The sequence below is a fragment of the Crocodylus siamensis genome, chromosome 3 (assembly GCF_052110815.1).
Source record: "Crocodylus siamensis isolate JL-2025a chromosome 3, ASM5211081v1, whole genome shotgun sequence".
Classification (NCBI taxonomy): domain Eukaryota; kingdom Metazoa; phylum Chordata; order Crocodylia; family Crocodylidae; genus Crocodylus; species Crocodylus siamensis.
The window spans coordinates 44,238,953-44,258,919 of NC_143397.1; the positions used below are offsets into that span (position 1 = coordinate 44,238,953).

The 19,967-nt window shown below is 35.0% G+C and overlaps 1 protein-coding gene across 13 annotated transcripts in view; it reads right to left on the bottom strand.

Moving 5' to 3' along the window:
- Positions 1-19,967, bottom strand: part of MEF2C (myocyte enhancer factor 2C) — a 171,536-nt gene that overhangs the window by 73,176 nt on the left and 78,393 nt on the right. For 12 of the 13 annotated variants that reach the window (XM_090038239.1, XM_090038235.1, XM_090038233.1 and 9 more), the window contains 2 exons: positions 16,995-17,191; positions 2,739-2,942 (listed from right to left, as the gene is read on the bottom strand). In XM_090038239.1, coding sequence (XP_089894365.1) covers positions 2,739-2,942; positions 16,995-17,048 — 258 coding nt within the window. In that variant the 5' untranslated portion in view covers positions 17,049-17,191. Of the gene's footprint in view, positions 1-2,738; positions 2,943-16,994; positions 17,192-19,127; positions 19,318-19,967 lie in introns of those variants that run through there. The other variant, XM_090038229.1, reaches the window with a different exon arrangement.

Below are 19,967 nucleotides of genomic sequence, written 5' to 3' on the forward strand. Positions count from 1 at the left end.
TAGAGAAAACCAGACCTTAAATAGCTTGTAACAAATCGACACAAACCAATGACCAACGTGTGCTTTATTAACAGAAACTAGGTTTAATGAAAGACTGAAGAGTAAGTGGTTTAGTGGTTGAAAACACTCAGACTCCAGTTTTAGGAGCACAGTCTAACTCCAGATGAAAGTCTTAAAGTAACTCTTTGTTTATTGAACCAATATACATCACAAAACTGCTACGCACTTTTCAACAGAATTTGGAATAATTTTCATTACTGTTTAGACGAGACCCCCAAATGAGCAAATGAGAAGGGTGAATAAACTTTTCTCCCTCAACCATGAGAAAAATGATGGCATTTTAATCACCAATAACCATGGTAATAATTAAACTTTCATCACCTACATGCTGCATGAAATGTATATGACATTTCTATGATAGCTATCATATGAGACGAGAATGGTTATGTGTGTAAAGAACATAGCAATATTTGTTTAACTAGATAAATTATTAAGCTCAAAAAAGAAGTAGATGTAAAGGTTTGTAAATTCTCTTAATAGTTAATATATTTTGTGTCATGACTGTTATCAGAATTATGTATCTACAAGTTGGGCAGCACTGAGATAGTTTGATCTGATTTACAGTAACACTGACAACTATTAAAACAGCCATTAATTTCATTCCAAATCATTTCTTCGTTGAAAAAGAGGATAATATTTATTGGATTTGCAAAACCCTCTGTCTTCTGTTGCTTCAAATAAAAAACTGCTGCCTGAAGAGTGATACCTTAATAAACACTAGACACAATTAATTCCAGAAAGAGACTGATTAATAATGCTAACGATTAACCAGAACTATATTAAAATTCATTTAGGTGTTAAATTTGAATAGCAACAGCTTAATTTGAAAGTAGTAAAGGTATATCGGTGAGCTACACTTTTTGAATTTGGGAATAAATATTGTTTAAATTGTGATATATTCTAATAACCAATAATTGGAGTATTTAAACAAGTAACTAAACAGACATTCTTATATTTTGTGTGGACAGGAATTAGGATTCTAAATCAATTACTCCTTCTCTACTTCTTTTAAGAACATTGCCAGCAGAACTACACTCTATACTTCTGGTGGCACATAGTTATTGAAAAGTCATTAAGAAAAAAACAATCATGTTTATTATCTTATCTTATCCATAAATTTCTTTCAGTAGTCTTAGAAAAACAAGATTAAAAGCTATGAGGTAAGACGCTTAAATGTCACAAAACCAAATAAAGTCGACTCCCAACTTTTAAAGGAAATGCTTTTACTGTAGTAATTTTAACTGAAAAATGTAAATATTTAAGTTTGTGGCACATCTATATTCTGCACCTTAAAATATATTCAAACTAAACTAAATGCAAAGCCATCTGTTTGCTCTCAAGCTTTTGTGGGGTTTTTTACCCCATTTTTACTGGTAACTGTGATGTTAATTATCAAGTAAAGACATGATAATTACATAGGACTTTTTTTTCCCATTAACACAAGGGCTCTTGTTCAACATCTACATGCTGAATAACTGTTTCTTCTGTCCCTGAAACAGTAGAAAATCTGAAATGGCCTAAGCACTTTACATTTCAAACTGAATACTTAAATGTGACTGCCTTATCATGGGTATTTTTCATTAAAACTACTTAAAATATACAAATTACATGTCATCCCCTCTTCCCATTATCAAACTCAAACTACCTTGGTGGTACTTGTCAATGGTAAAACTTCCAAAAACACCAAGTTCTATTTTCAAAAAATGTCCTGGTGATTTCAAAAGCTTCTAAGCCATTTGGTATACAGGATAAGATTCTCCATGAATTCAAAGGTGCCTGTACACATGCTCCAGGATGTGGGGGTTGAGAGTGGCATTTGAATTAGAGTGGCTCTCTAGAGCTGCTCTAATTAAAATGCGTGCAGCATCTTGTGTATTCAGTGTCCCACATTTGAAAATGGTGACAATGGCACTTTAACTAAAACTTGTTTGACAAGCTTTAGTTAAAATGCCTCTGCCACCATTTTGAAACATGGGCCACTGAATACGGGAGATGCTGCAGCATGCTGGAGTGTTCTCATTAGAATGCCCCAGCAGGCTCAATTAATTGAATCTGCTCTGACATGTTCTAATCAGAACAAGTCAGAGCACTTGTAAGTGCCCAGAGTGCCTAACTCCCTTTGATTTGAATGTCTTTGAGGTTCTTGGCCCTAGATACTTTGAAAATGTTACCATTAGGCTTCTATTCATTTAGGCAAGAAGCCCTGTTTTCAAATGCAGCTAAATTAGGCAATTTTGGAAATTTTACTTTTTTGAAACAATATTAACAAAATTTTTAAAAATATAATTTACTTTGCAGGATTTGCATTTTGAAATTAGTTTCAGCTGCTATCATATAATGGAAACATTGGACATTTACGTAATAATATTTTAAATATGAATTAATACTCTTTGGTAGTTGTATAACAATAATTTAATGGTCTGTATTAAGATTGCTACATTATACAACCAGGTATTTCCAATATTGCTGTGAATGTTGTCCATGTTGTGGTTCTGTATTTTGTAAAAGAATTCTGTATTGAGAGAGAAAGTCCAAATATTTGTTTTATTAAGTGAATTTTCCTTGATTTCTTTTAAACTGTGGTATCCTTTAAAAGCAACTAAACAGTTTCTGAAACCATTCAGTGAGTTGTCCTAAAATAATGAAAGAATTTGTTGTCACAAGCCATAAATTCTTACCTCAACAATATCCGAATTTGTTCGACTCTCATGTGGCTCATTGTACTCTGTATATTTCAACAACACTTTGTCCATATCAGTACTGGCATACTGGAACAGTTTGTTGGTGCTGTTGAAGATGATTAGAGCAATCTCACAGTCACATAGAACACTCAACTCATAAGCCTTCTTCATTAACCCAAATTTCCTCTTTGTAAATGTCACCTGAAAAAAAAAAAACAGGTCTGTCAAAAATCTGTAAGTCACTATAGTACTTTTTTCATGAAATGATAAATTGCAGTTGCTGTAGTTTTTAAGAAGTTCAGAAAGGAAGCAAATAAGTCTAAATATATTTCTAACTTAAAATATATATATATATATATATATATATCTGTGAGTGTAATCTAACTGAGGCAACTGAATCCTCCAGGCACAAGTCAAACTACAGAACATAAAAAATACAGGGAATTTCCAATAGATTGAGCCGTGAATTCTTCTTCTGTCATTAAGCAGTATAATGTGTTAGCACTGGATCTTCCTCTATAATATTTAAATTCAGTACAATTATCTTTGCCTACACTTAAGTCATTTCATTTATTTTGCAGATGCCTTTCTCCCCAACATTATAAAACTGTGACTTTGTACTGTAGTTCTGAAAAACTTTTAATAAAGGATTTGTCCTATTAATATTCAATAGCTATCACCCTCACTGCAATCCCTTCCAACATTGATCTACCATGTCATTAGTAAGAAAATACATATTACACCTAACTTAGTTAAAAAATAGATATGATGTCCAGATGCAGGCACCATTGCTTTTGTTTTACTTTCAAGTTATCTAGCACAAGTACAGTGATAAAGATATGAATGAAAAGTACTGGCCAACCAGCAATACTAAGATGAGCTCCTTCTTGTCTATATACAGTGATGGATATGTCTTATCTTATTTAGCCATGGATGTTTGGAAATATGAACTGATGTTTTTAGTACAATCAAATGATCCTAGTTATGTTATCTTGCTAAAAACAAGGATGCACATACAAATTCTAAGAGTAAGTCAGTTATTGCTATGAATCCTTATGAAAAATATAAGGAGTATATACCTTTTAAAATTACAACAGGGTCTGTTTTGACATAAGAAAAACCTTTATTTTCTCTCAATTGCTCTGCAAGTCCCCATAAGAGCTGCTTAGTATGTGAACTTCTTACCATGACAAATCTAAGCCAACAGTATGAATGAACGTGGTTCTGTTTCTTCCTCTATGCCATTTGCACTAAACAATTAAATAGATCTTTTTATTTTTAATGTTTAGGTCTCCTCTTTAGTAATTTTCTGGGATTTTTAAGTGAATAAAATTATAACATGAAGGTATTTGATAGAACTTGAGGATGAACACTAAATGGGTAGACTAGGTCTGCTTAATCTGACAATACTACCAGTACTACTTAATACCCTAAGTAAAAGTCCCTCTGCACATGCTTCAGCAAGGAGATACAAAAGTGCCACTGTAAATGGTTCACAAGGCTATTGTTTTATCTTGTTATGATTTTAATGCAAGCTAATGCTAACTGCAACCCCAGCCTACCTTAGAATCCCAGCTGGTTCCACCATGGAAAACGTGACCTTTAATTATTGCTAATTCGTACTAGCTGGTCCATCACATAGATGTGCCTTTATGCCATTGCTCTATATATTTATTTTTTCAGTAAGGTATGCTACATGATGTCACTTTTATAGCTATTGCAATGTGATTATTCAAGCATTTCAAAAAACAGTTTTAACAGTGCTGGTCTTAAGAATCTAGTTTGTCATGACTGATAGTAAGACATATCTGAACTGGAAAAGCCTCCGTAGCTTGCACTACTTTGAATGATCAAATATGAAATTGAAAACTCACACTACCATTGAAAAAATGATCAGTCTTTCAAAAGCCTCTTAGAACTTTTCTGTTTGTAGCAAAAAAATTGCAGTTCATTTGTACAGACCTATATGTACATCTATAGAATGTTATAGAAACATGCAGACAGTACAGTGTACTAATTCAACCAATTTTTCTGCATCCAAAACTCTGCAATCAGACTTGTTGACCACAGTACTGTAGGTGGGGTGTCTCTATACAGTATGGTTTCTGTTGTACAGAAACCTCAGAATTTAGCATGTTACAGCTTCTCACCATCAAAGTACACTTCAGCACAGAAATATCTTTAAAGCCACTGTTTGTGTTTACTGTTAGGTGCTTCTGAACAGTTAGGGTAACCACACAGATGTGCTGCATAGCACACACTTATTTCATAATACTTATTAAAAAAAGATACTGGTTAGAGTTACTTTTTGTGGAAATTGAAAATTAAAAGCACAACGCATAAGTTACATCTTTTATTTTTTCTTTAAAATGTAATCATAATTGCTGAGTTTAATTCACTATTATTTCCACTATTATTGCTCTTTTTAACGATCTCCAATTCTATTTTATAATGTTTTTTACCATTGCTCATAAATGCATAAAAAGAATTGTACCTATTATGGTTTCTAGGATGATCCAGAATATTACTCATCTTTTTAAATATGCCACTCATCGACAGATCACAATTCAGAGCTTTTGCATTGAAACATAATAACATATGGTAATACTTTAATTTCTCATCGTTTTACACAAATCTGAATGAAGAATGTGCCAATATTTTTAATAAGTGTGTTCAAGGGTCAAGATTTGCAGAGGGTAAAAATCTTTTAAAGGTATTTAAAAATAAATTCTCATTTTATATAGCTTTATAGGTTCATATCGACAGAAGAAATTTATCTTTATTTACCTTCTCAAAGAGTTAGGTGAGTATCTTTTGTCTCAATCTGTTATGTTAATTGTATTAATCTAGGTCAAAATAAATACTGATCGCAATGGACAGAGAATATCTTATTGCTTCAGTAGTTTTGCTGAGTTTTAAAGATTGTAGTAATTTATTGAAAACGCTGTCTCTTTTTGTGTAGGTGCAAGACTGCTTGGGATCTACATTTCAAAGTCTGTGACACTATACTTAAGTCATAATTTTCACTTCTGCTGATTCCACTAAAATCATGAAGAAAACACAAATTCTTTTTAAATATAGCTGCATTCCCACAAGATCTTGGGTAGCTTAACAATTGTACTAAAAGTTTACAGCTTATGATGAGGAGGAAAAAGTAGTATTGTAATTGTTTGTCACACATGTTTGATCACTTTATATTACTGAGGCTAGGAAAATCTGCAGTAATTTTGATAATGGATCAGGCACCCAACTTCTACAGTGATGGAGGCTTATATAGGTAGAGAGATGATCTGTCAACCAACAAGACTGTCTCTTAGGGAGGGAAAACTCCTACCTTGTAAAAATCATGTTGCATTTTATAGCCAGGAAAAAGCATGATGATTTGCCAGTTATTTTTATTTCAAAATAAAAATAAAATTGACACACCAACATTTTTGCAAAGATTTTAAAGATGTCCGATTAATATTAAATTTTCTTTTCGGTCTCACAGATCAAAACAGTAATGCTCATTTTCCTGTCAACCTTATCCAAGGGTTAATTAATTAATTATTGTGCATACTGGTCAAAGCAGAATTGGAAGATGCTGTACTCCCCTGATTTGTGGGTAAGGGGCTATTCAGAGCTCTTTTCATGTTTACTTATTTTTCTTCATATTTAGAAGGTAAGGCTATCTATGAAGTCCTGCCCTCTATGAATATTATTATATATTGACAGTCCCACAATTGGGTGAGTGAAAGCTAGAAGAGAGGTGCAGAGAAATAGAAAATGGCTTCCCAGTATGGGGAGGTTTACATTTATCTGTCTTTAAAAGACTAAAACCTCATATACTCATAACTCATGAATTAAATAGAAAAGCAATTTCCAGTTCTTTTAAGCAGTTTTCACAAGTACGGTCTTGTAAGTATTATATAGTTCTTGCAGACATTTTCAACAAGATGCAGAGGGTGTAGAGCAGGTACCTATGTAACAGGATGAAACCTAACCTTGTCCACTCAAATTATATATGCTTTGCATAAGCAATATGATTTATTTTATTAATTTAGAGCCCGATTTTCCAACAGCTCTCACCACACAATGTGAACGGGGTACTCAACATCTTAGATGATCAGCTTCTTGCAGCACTCACTCATGTATGCAAAGAAAAGAGGTTTAAATGCTGAAGCCCACACTGGCTGCAAGTAAATCATATGCTTGCTTTAAATATTAGGAAAGAAAACCAAAAAACTGTGAAAGAACCAGTTTCTATCTTAACTAAAATAAATCCAGGCTTCCTTTTTGTGCATTTTGGACAAAATTCTGGCTGGAAGTTAAGACTACTATATGCACAAGAGGAAAGACACAGACCAAAGGGGATTGTGGGAAGAATATTTTTCCACTCTGAGTCTGGCACTCCTTCAAGTCTATGGAAAGACCACTCTACAGGCTTTCCCTGGTAAAATCTAGAGGGGCCCTCAGGCATAATCTTGGGTTCAATAGCTATGAAGTCTGTGACTAGGGCTGTAGTCAGCCACAATATAGGCACTCATTAATTCCCATCTGAAAATCTGAAAATCTGGACAAGTGCCAAATTTGATTTGTAGCAAGTAATGCTTGTTTAAATTAAATATATTAGAAGATATTTTAGTGGTGCATAGATGATTTTACACATTGGAATGAATAATACAATCTGTGTGCATGTGTATATATGCTTTTCGTACCCAGACAGTGCACCAATGAACTGTGGTAACAGAAAGACACAGCAGTAGTTTTTGCTTATGTAAAATTATTGTCTAAAAAAAATATCTGGCTGCTTGTAGATCTGAACTGATAAGGAGATGAAAAGACACGGCTGCCAGGAGGTAGAAGCTTCCATTCTGCTAATCCAGGTCTTTGGAAGGAACCACTTGACTCCGTGAAATGAGCCTCCTTTCAATGTTTTTTTCTTTGGCCTGTTCCACTCTTTAATTTCAAATCTGTGATAATCTTCCAGGTTGATTTCAAGTGACAGCAGTATCACTAGTAACACATACTGCACTGTGCAGTCCTGGAGGCCATAGTGCACTTTTTCTGTTTTTGAAATGGTAGCTCACTCCCAGCCATGACTTTGCATGGCTCCCCCTCATCTGTTTTCACCCTAATATAAAGATCTACAGATCTAGATCTACACTAGAAGAGGGGTAGATGCAGGAATAATGGGCAGAAGCCCCTTCCCCTTGCATACGTGGCATTCTGCATGTGTTTGTGTGAGAAACTAGGGAAACAGGACAGTAGATTTATCCCAGTATCTGATATATACTGCCTGACTGTTGTTAAGTTGATTGTCCATACTTGGTTTTCAGTGTCAGATTTCCTGATGGTGGGGCCAAAGTGGAGACAGCTGATACGTACATGGCAAGTGTGATGTGTCTAACCTCACATTTTCATAAAATCAAGATGGCATGTACAAGCCACAGGACTTTTAGTTAAGCAGCCAACAGTAGACACGTATACAAATCCCAACAATTATTCATAAGTTTGCAGCCTCTTTCCTATTCCCACCCTCCCTACCCTCCCATCTATTTGATTTTGTTTGGCTCAGTTTGTCATTTTAATGGGCTACGCTGCAAAAATCTGTGGCTACACTCAGTGGCTCTGGGAAGCAGAACCACTGCAAGATTCCCTCTAGACAAATCCTCCTTTATGCGATGACTGGGCATGCCATATTAAATGAAAGGCCCTTTAAAGAGCAGTAAGGGACTCTTCAGCAGCCTGCTGCCATGTTCTTGTAACCCTCCAGCATAACTTATAAGGATGAGACAGCAGTGAGTTATGTTGCTAAAAGAACTATTGTGCTTGACAGCCTCAAGCATACTGAGCCATGACTTGCTGAATAGCATTGCTAAAGAGTTCTAAGTAGGATGTCCTAAAGTTATGACTGTAATAAATAAAATGTCCCTATGTTAAAGACAAAGTTCTTTCATTATATCATGATTGAGGTTTATAAGAAGGAGGATTTTGTACTTTTTTTTATACTCTATTTTTAGTGTATTAGCACACAAATACTGGAGAACAAAATTAAACAAAACTGTGAGAGTATTTCCAGTTTTATTCTCCATGAGTCCTAAAATTTTTAATGCACAGTAGCTGATTTCTGGTATGAGATTTATCTTCAAGAGTAAAGAAAGGAGGGATAACTCAAATCTGTTAGTGGACAGTATATCAACTCAGAAATTATTAGGTTATGCAGTATTCAGAATCTTTTATTCCTACATGTTTTAAATACTTATAATTTTCTAAATTGATATATATCAGAATCAGACCCAAAAACATTTAGATATATGCATAAATACATTTATATGTCAATATATGTCTACATCTCTATATTAATCTCTGTTACGCTATGTTCCTTCGCTGTTTAGAACACATAGGATTAACTCACTTCTATCTAGATATACGTGTCCTAGGAATTGGCATCTTATTAGTACAAATCATTTCTATCAGTATATACATAATATAGATAGCTAACACAATATATAAGAAAGTTGACTTCTAATCTATACAATATTCACTGGTTCTGGTGGGTACAAATAAATGTTTAGGGTAAAAAAAAAGCAAAACATGTTTACTAGTTCAACGCAGCTAAAATGTTCATAAGGTAAAGGTCAAAGAATATTTCATTCCCTGCTGAGCAAATGGTCAGGAAGCACATTTGTCTGCATTTCCTGTCATAACAGGAAGAGTGTAACTTCTTCCTCTCCACAATGGCTTCAGTTCTGCTTCCCACCTCCAGCTCCTTCTCCCTCAGGGCCTTCCAAATCAATCCTTACAAGACAGAGAGACAGTGGCTTTTTCTGAACTAGTTTTCAACAGAGCTATATTTGCTGATAACTCATTTACTATTGCACTCTCCTTACTTAGGCTGTTCATTCATACTTCAAATCAAAAGTAATTTGACCTAAATATTTACCTGAATTTAATTCACTCTAAATTATGCTCAAACATACATTGATAATACAAACATACGTAACTGTAATATATCATCAGTTTAGCATCTCTTTAAAACTTTTTCTTACCGAAATTTCAGGTGGATGGGTACAACATGAAAAACCTTAGACTAAAGTGCATTGGGGCCAATAGGTCACCCAAATTGAGGAGCCTGGCCATTAGCGAGAGTGCCAAATCTTGAGATAACCACTCTGATAAAATTTGTACTTGTGGCTAACAAGCATGATCTATTCCAGTGGCATTATCTGTGATGGAAGTAAACTTACGTAGGACAGCAAGTCAGACATTTAGCAATTAAGGGCTACATAGGTTTTAATGCATAGGCCATTGAAATGAGAGGTACAGAGATGTACTGTTACTGTTGTGATATTCTCTTCTGATTTGAAATCTGAAGTCTTGAATAAAATCAATCTAACTACTGAGTACAGACCAAAAGATTAGGGCTATGGAGCAGTATTCATTTCTACAGTAAAATGTCTATGAAATTCTTATCAGTAGAAAAATAGCCTGGGACCTAGAGCAGTTATGTGTTCTAGCATCCTGGCACAGAGGTGTGCGCACAGCACAAAGGTGAGCTCTCCAGCCAGACCAAAAGAGGGCTGCTCCCTGGGTCATATTCACATTTACTGGAGCCTATTACCTGACAGCCTGACTTCTCCCCTATCTTGAGAGGGGGCAGGCTGTCAACAGACAGACCCCTGAGTTTTAAATTGCTTTGTATGTATCCCTGATGGGTTGCATGGAGGGTGACTGAAACCTGAGGCATTGAGGGTTGGGCACGGAGGAGACTGAGGACAGACTCCTTGACCTTGGGTCCTGGCTCCCTCAATTTTAAATCATTGGGTGGCACACACAGCATTTAAAGCCCACGGGTTTGGGAACTGGGTCAAGGATAGCTTCCTCAGTTCCCTACCCTGAAGGTTTTGAAATCACTGCCCATGCCACTCAGCTGGGTTGTGGGGGTGGCATTTAAAGGCTTTGGGGCTGGAAACTGGGGTGAGGAAATCTTTCCCAGCCCCAGTGGCTGTGATATTGCTACAGGGTGGCATTTAAAACTGAAACTCTGGGAGAGCTCCAGCCCCAAGTGCCCCTGACTCCCACTGCTGCACATCTCTGGGTTAAACTGGAGGAGTACATGGGGCAGGGGTTCTTCTCCTATGGCGGGAAATCTTCCAGAGGTTTCCAACTGCAGGAAAATGCCCATCCCACCCATCAGCTGATTGGGAGGTTGGCTGGGAAGGGGGACATTTTCATGGGATTGAAACTCTCCCAGGGCTCCAGGAGAATTCTCCCCACAGTAGAATGCCTTTCCACCCATCCCATCAATCACCTGTTTGATGGGACAGGGGGTAAGATCCCCATGGGGCTCCCTGACAGCTTGGTGGGAAGGATATAAAGCACAGAACTGTGGGATACTGGGTGTCATCCACACCGAAGAGAAGCATTAAGCCTTTCATGTTAAAACCTGAGGAGAGAGATCTTCTGTATAGATAACTGACTTCTTGCAGAAGGGCCACTTCTCTTCCTTAACTAATTCCTTGAACCACTACATGCTCTCCTTTTTTTGCCAGAAGAAAGACTTTTGTCCTGGCACAAATGTGATGCCTGTTTGTGGCCCAGGAAAATGGTTAAGACAAGACTGACAAATCTAAAAATAATTCTCATGAAATGTCCTCTCAAATTTGTGCTGATCTGTGCACTAAATCACCACCCTTTTTTTCTGCTTCTACAGATGAAGTTCTGATTCAGATGGGAGTCTATTATTCTTCCCTTTTGAACAGAGCTAAAACACTGATAAAAATAGATGCACATAACTCTGAAATTAGTTTTGAAATGAGCAGTGTGAAATATCAAAGTCAGTAGAACAAATCTAGGTTTTCCTTCAATTGGTCATTTCCCTCCAGGATATTTTTTCCCTGTCCTATAACCTCACTTTGCTTATCTGCTTTAATTTGTTCTCTGTTGAGCTGACACCTGCAGCAACTCTTATTTTACCTAATTATTCCAAATGCTGGAATCCAAGATTTATACAAAAATCATTCTGCACATGCATTAAGTAAATATTTCAATTTTATTACTCCAATACCCTTTTCAGACCAACTACAGAACCATGCTATACTTTGGGGAAAATGTCTAATATGTGAGCTTATTTTATTTTTCCTACAGGATTTGATGAAACTGAAGGACATGTTCCAAAAAAATATGGAGAAGCATGAGCTAAGTCCTGGTCAGTTTAAAGTGGGAATCTAGACAACAGAATGCTTCAAAAGTAGGACAATAAAGAAATACGAAACACTTCAGGAAGAAGATGGGGTAATGGAAAGGAGCAGGTGCTGTTTAAGACCAGATACTGCTTGTCTCAGTCATACAAGTTCTCCCACGGAAGTATGGCAAATCAAGATGTTCAAAATAAGAAAAAGTAACAGAGGCAGACACCAAGATATAGCTCACAATATGACAGTCCACTCTGCTGGGTTTAGGTGTTGCTTTTCTAGATCAATGTGCTGGTTACATTTAGCTTTCAGGCCACAGATTTCATCAAGCATCACAAAATGCCTTCCAATATCATTAATATTATTAGACTGAAATTAGCTTACATTTTCTGCTTATTTTTAAGATTATGAAATTTCATAACAATTTTGACATTTAAAACATTCCAGCCAGCCTTACAGAGGGTCATCGCTGAGGGCATCAGCCTTCCAAAGAAGTTGATAAAACAGAGCCACAAGAACTTCCTTTACACCACTTCATACTTTACACTCCACATAAATTTGGGCCAAATATGTTATATAACATATATTATATAATGGTATATGACATAATTTACCCAAATTTATATAAAGTACAAAGGGTTGCAAAGGCATTCTTGTAGCTCTGTTTTAACAACTTCTTTTGAAGGCTGATGCCCACATAAATGACCCTCTGTAAGGCTGGCTGGAATATTCTGAATGTCAAAATTGTTATGAAATTTCGAAATTTGAAAAATGAACATAAAATGTAAGCTAATTTCTTTGGAGAATGCCTCTGACTTGTGAACAATGGTAGAACTGGTTGCCTTTTTTTGAACTTCAGAGGAAAAAAACAAAGAAAGAAAAAATGGCAAATATATGTCAGAATTATTTTAATAAATTTCCTACTCCTTACTTTCAAATCAACTCTTGCCCTCATAAGAACAGTTTTTCCTAATCTGATTGCTGACTAGTTTCAGAACTGGTACTCACAGAAATCAAGAGGTTATAAGTCCAGAGACAATACTGATAATGCTTGGCTATTACTTCAAATGATCATGCTACTGATAGAGAATGCAGGGAACTATGGTCAACAAATTGCTAGGACAATCATAATAATATAATTGTAAGCAGTATCATTGAAGATCTCTCATTCTGTCAATATTTAACAAGAATTTATTATCCTATGTTATAATAAGAAGAAAGATTTTGGTCACACTGGTCACTCAGGACACAATTCTTTTGAAAGTATTAATTTACATTTAATGCCAGGAGAGTAACCAAAGTACCCAAATAAGTATGACTTTTCTCTGAGTCTGTGAGCTATTTTTATTCTTCCTCCCCCTGTCCAGAGCACATGAGAGCAGTTGTTAGGGATGGCCTGGTTGTGTGCAAAGTTTTCACAAATCATGGTGGGTGTGAGGCTGTACGGGAAGAAAGAAGATGTCATATGCTCTCCTTCTCCCCCCTCACCCTCATGTAAAGGCCAGGCAGAAGCTGGCTCACTGATAACATCCATAAAATAACATTCAGTGTATGGTTCCTCATGATTATAGGGCTTTGTCTTGCCCTTATGGAAGTCAATGGCAAAACCCCATTTGACTGCAGGATTAGATGTGCAATGAGTAAACAGTATCCATTTTTCATTATCTATTTAAAGGATTTCCTTGTTCAAACCCAGGAAAAGAACAGATCATACACTCATGCCATACCATCTTCCCACTTCTATGGAATTTGTAGTCAGAAACATACTTCTTTTGACAGTTTTAATTTACATTTAATATAAGGGTAGTAACCAAAGAACCCAAGTATGTGCAGCCAATTCAACTTGCTCAAAAGAAATACTGTTTTACTTCTAGAGTTTGCTACTATTTTTATCTCTCGAGCTGCTTACTCCTAACAGTATAAAAGAGTTCTACTACAAGACACAGTGACCACGTCTACATGTTTATTAATGTATAGTAGTTACTGTACATTTAGTTTAGTACTTGCTTAATAAAGTACTAAATAAACACGCAGCACAGCAGTGCCGGCACACAATTTTTTAGTGACTCTTAATGTACAGTAGCTTAATAGTACTGCGCAGTAGCGTATTAACATGTTTTTTGCTTGGCACGCTACTGCAGTGTTATTAGGCTACTGCACTTTAAGCATCTCATGTAGATGCACCCAGTAATAATAACTGCTGCCTCTGTTGGGGCAGATCTGTGCTCAATACTCAATGTAATTAATCAGGCAGGGTTCTGGACACATATGTAGAAGTTAGAGAAGCAGAATTATCATCTCCTGGTTCTGGAGCCACTGCAAGGGCGTCTTTCAGAAGCTACTCCAAATGATCAAGGTAGACTCAGTGGAGCTGTAGTGGGGATTGAAGGATCCTAGTAGTACTGTATTCTCTGGCTCTCACTCTTTCTTTTGCCACACATGCTGCCCTGTACAGAATTAATGCATTGATGAAATAGCAAAGGGGATGCACAACAGCATACTCCACTACTGTGCTGCATCCAATGCTCCTTGTATAGAGAAGGCACCTTGAAATTGCAATGCAAATGACTATATGACAATTTCAAATAAACACTCTGTGACCCATGGAAAAATATTTCTTTAAGACAGAAATGTGCTAGAACCTACCCTTACAAACTCACTTATGTGAGAGAAGTGTGTTGCTGGTATATGGAAACACTGAGTAAGCTTTGCAGAAATGTGCCACAACTGGGACACAAAAAAAATTAAATTATGCTGTAATGAAAAATGTTTAGCTTATATATCCAAATATTTTCCCAGTCTTTAGAAATAGTATGCAATAGTATAAATCAGCATATAAAAATTATTTTAAAATTATGTATACATATATATAAAATGATGGAGCTTCTCTTAGAGGATATACCAGCTCATGGGACATAAAGCATTTTAGCAAATATTCCTGTTAAGTAGTAGCATCTGTTCAAACTGTTAAAAGAACAATCAGCCATCAGTGAAAATCCAGTCATACTGAATCATTGTCAGTATAGCTAAACCTCAACAATCTAATCTACACCTCCTTAAAGTCAATGGAAACATCTTTCTGATGTTTCTGTTGGGTCTTGCATCAGTGCCTTAAAGGGCAGAGGAGGAAAACCAATAGAAACAATTTTCAAGGGAGTTTTTGAAATGTTCAGAAATGAGACAGGAGCAGCATGCCAGTTAGACTATGTGGCTGTTAAAGATGGTAAAGTTATATTTTCAGGTTTGTTACTGAATCTGATTTACTGAAATTATGAAAATAACGGAACCCCAGCAAAATAAATGCTTTCTTTCAGAATATTATAGTTAATAGTAGTATTCCAGTGTTATGACTATAAGTGGGTGCAGGACTGCAGATGAAATTACAACTGAATCAAGGAAAGGCTTTTAGAAAATTATTAATTTTGAGAACCAGTATTTGTCTTGAAATAAATAATCTGAAAATAAATAATATGAAAATTCTTGAAACTCTACAGTGAGTGATTTAACTGTCAATATTATTTATTTTTTAAAGTAAATTTAGTCTTCACGAAAGGTGCCAAATTGACAGCATTGGAGACTGAAGTCCTCTATAGGCCTGTATTAGAGCATGAAAGTGAATACTAAAGCTACAGTATAAATTAATGTTACCAATGGCAAAATGATGTAGTTTTATTTACAATATGTTTATACAAACATGGTTTGAAAGAAACTGTGGTAATATAGGATAGGCCAAAACAACTAGTGTCTAAATGGTTAATGATACATCCAGTTCAATATTTCAAATTTAATTTCAATTCTAAGCTATAAACCAATTAAAACAAATATGGTGGTTTTTTATTGACAGAATTATTGCTTTTTGGCTTGGCCCACAGCAATAAGCAACCTGTAGGGAAAACACAGAATGTATCCATCATAAATCCTAGCATTGTTTGCTTTTTAAACTTGATTTTCTGCCATGAAGAGCACAAGTCATACTCACACTACAGCATTTACAAATTCAAAGGAAGGCACATTTCAAAATTAAAATTTAAGGTTATTACTATATCGGGTTGTTTCTGCATGGCATTATGAGACTTTAAATTCTAATGACAACATAATAATTTCCTATAATACAATCTGCATATACAAAGAAAATAATGAGTCAAATATATGTAATTAGTGTATTAATAGTCACTGAATACTAAATGCTTTTTGATGCACTGAAAATAATTACAGTAGATTAACCCCAAATTGTATCCATACTCTTAAGGGAAAACTAGTGATACTGTTAAACAATTTTATTTATCTTAATTTCCATATTTGTGCATCTCTAATCTCACTATATTATATAAGGTATAAATAGTAACAGTTTTTTCCATTGGTTTTAATTTAGGAGACCATACGCTGAAATTATTTTTTCTAAAAATAAAAGTCAGTTACTTTTGCTTATGATGAGATTTAACCATTGGCTTTATTGCTGTTAATATTTGAACCATCCCAAATTTTTTATTAAAAATCTGAATTGACTGACCATGGTGTGCCTACATCATCAATATCATTGGTACAGTCTTTGTTTCATGATGCATGAAACATACAAATATTATTAGATGTTTGATATAAAGCTGTGTGTGCAACTGCTTTTTAAAATACATGTCCAGCAAAATAATAGCATAGATTTTGTCCTACAAAAATCTAAACATAAGAATAATTTTACTTATGTTTCACTGCATGCAAAGAGACTCCTCACGCTAATAAAATTGATTATGTGTATATAGGTTTGTAGGGTTGGGTGATATGTGTCACGATCCTATAAAGACTTGCAGTTATATTTCACTTTATCCATTCAATTCAACTGGACTACTCACAGAGCACAGAGTTAAGTACAAGGCCTGTGTTAACAAATTATAGCAGAGTAAAACTACAACAGGTTGAAACTTCAAAAAAAAGTCAGACATCTTCATGTTTACAAATGTACTGCCTTTAGATATTCAGTATGAAAATCTGCTAAAAATTTCTCTCTCAACTGATTCTTTGGACAAACTATACCACGAATATGCCACACCATAAAACTCTAATAGAGACTTTTTTTTCTACATACCTGTCTGTTACGTTCATCCATAATCCTCGTAATCTGAATCTTTTTTCTCCCCATAGTCCCCGTTTTTCTTCTCTCTTTCTTCCTTAAAATTATGTATTTTTCCCTTCTCTTTTCTTCCTCTTTCCTGTTTCCTCAAAACAAATCTCCTCCTTCAGCACTTGCACTCCTCAGTTCACAGTCCCCTGCATCCGTTCCTGCTAAACTCACAAAGAAAATCAAATGTTAGTACAAAATTGACAGCTAGACAAAAGTTACTACAGAGTTTACTAAACATCCTAGTAGCCATTATCACCTAAGCAAATTTTAACAAATATTTATTAGCTTATAAAGTAAACAATACATAAGGTAATACTAATAGTAGCAATGCAAAAGTCTCTTTGTTTAATTGTAAATGATCCCATAAATCCTTCAAGAAATAATTAAGAGGACCAAAATGCGTGTTTCTTTGATTTTGATAACATTAGGTAGTTCAATTTTTTAATATTGTTCGCCATTCTAATATGAAAAATTACCTAAATAAGAGAGTTAGTGAACCTTTTAAAACTGGTATATCCTAAATAGGCTAGCTAATTCACTTTTGAAGAGAAAGCAATCTTATTTTCTGATAGAAGAAGTGATAATGTTCCTTGTTATGCAAATAGATGGACCTTTATTAAAGTGTTATTTGATATGTGTCAGATAATTTAAATCTAAGTATTTTAATCTTATTCTTTAAAAATTACAGTTACTGTATATGCTGCTTGAGATACTTTATAGAGGAAGTAGTACTTCTAAAGTCCAGCTACATTTCAAAGTATATTCCAGACTATCTATACCAGTGGCATGTAACTACAGAAAATGTAACTTTTTAAGTAATGCACCACATATTTTAATAAAACAGTAAAATAGAAACAGTTGCTAAGTGAAAAATGCTTTGAAAGAATGTTTTCATAATTCTTGTAATAAATCCAGATAAGTCCTCTACACTTTATAAAAAACTAGTTGCATCATAAAGCTAAAGGTGCTTAAAGAAAAATATTTATCTATGTACAGTAACCATATTCTGTTATAAAATGTCATTAACTACAGGATTATATCTATACACTTGCAAAATATTATTTAACTGTAAAGTGATAGAAAATATATGGAAAAATTCACAAAACAAGTTATGCTTAATGCAGTGCTAAAATGAATGTAATGTGCTTATTCTTCCCCCCACCCATTCCCCAATTCCTTTTGCAATCTTTAATTCTTGCCATGATTTTCATTTGAGTAAAACAGCAGAGGGTATACTTAAATACTAGAAAACACAGAAGCTAAAGAGGGTTCAATTACAAATGAACAGTGCACTTTTTTACCTCAGTCCTAAACTACATGAATAATATTTCTTCAGCCATCAACATTTACCAATTTGATAACACGGGTTGATGCTTCCTTGTTTATTTTAAGCTAGGACTCTTGCAGTTAACCTGATAAATTCCCCCAGTATGTTATGTAACACTAAGCCGATGTCCTGGCCATTTAATCCATTATTTGGCTCTGATTCAAAGCAATTGAGGTAGAAAAACTGGACTTTACTCAGTCTGATCTTCAGTTCTCTCCTGATTTTCCTTTTCATACATTAAAGATCTATTCAAAATGTTATCACTTTAAGAAAAAGCAAGACTTTTATCACTACCAGATAATGAAATTGAACAACTGACTATTATGTTACAATTAATTCTGCTGGTTCAAATAATATTTAGATCCTAATACTGTTTACATTTCTTTACCTGAATGCCTTTAGATACCACCTAAATCATTTCTGTAATATAGTATATGGCAAGTAAAATGGAATCATCTGTAATGTCATCTATATAAGGTGCATAGTTATAAAATACTTCTGCAGATTTTTTGCCCATGTGAAACACTTTAGCGATTTTTCTGTTGCTTAAAATGACAGAAAGACAGCAGCGCACATTAATCATACAAAACTAAATACGTGCCAAAGAATACACAATAAATCAATTAAATGTATTTATAAAAGCAAATTTTCTAAACAAATCTAGTCTTATCTGATATTTACTGTTGACAAACAAAACCAATCTATTTTTAGAAACAGTCCTAAATTTCCCTGGACTGAGGTTTTTTTCCCCGTTTTTCCTATAGTCTTACCTCCAATACAAAGAACAAGTTAGAATGGTGTTTCCCATGCACATGCAGGACCCAAAAGAGTCTAACAGGCTTTCTCTGTAACAGTAAGCCAATACACTAATCCACAGCAAATGCATATGGAACAATTTCCTTTCCTTTCATTCAATTGAAGCTGGTGACACTATCGGCTTACAGCACTACGCCTGCCTAAGCTCTTATTCACTTCAAGGTGGAAGGTCAGGGTGGACAGATTAGAGCAGTGGTGACAGGGTTAGCAAGGATGAGAGTAGCTTTACAGATCAAGATCCTGAAGCTGAATGAGTAAAGAAAAAAATCACTAAATGCTGAAAATCTACCAGGATGGGCAGAAACATCCCCCAGTGAAGTAATAGTATAATGAGTCCCACCCACACATTTACCAGTTCCACATTTAAGACCAATCTTCCAAAAAACAAAAAAACTTTTATTAACTGCTCAGAGTAAGGAACTCTCATCTGGTGGCTACACAAAATATTCCTCAAATAGTTTCACAATACCTGTTGGACCAAATTGCACTGTTACACCGAGAAAGTCCACTAGGCATATAAAATTGACTGCACTTTAACCAAGAACAAAATCTGGCTATTTTTTAAGGTAAAAAAAAATCTATTACAAGAAAAAAGCGTGGAAGAGAAGTAATGATCATTTCATTGTTAAATGTTTAATGCATTATTTGCAGGAAGTCTGATGGGGAAACCCCCCTCCCCCCCCAACAATGTGTTAGATTGTATATATCCTATATGCACACTGCATGGAAAAACAACTGTGAAACCACCAGGCAAAAAGTTGTTTTTTATTGAATTCACCAGTGGAAAAACTACT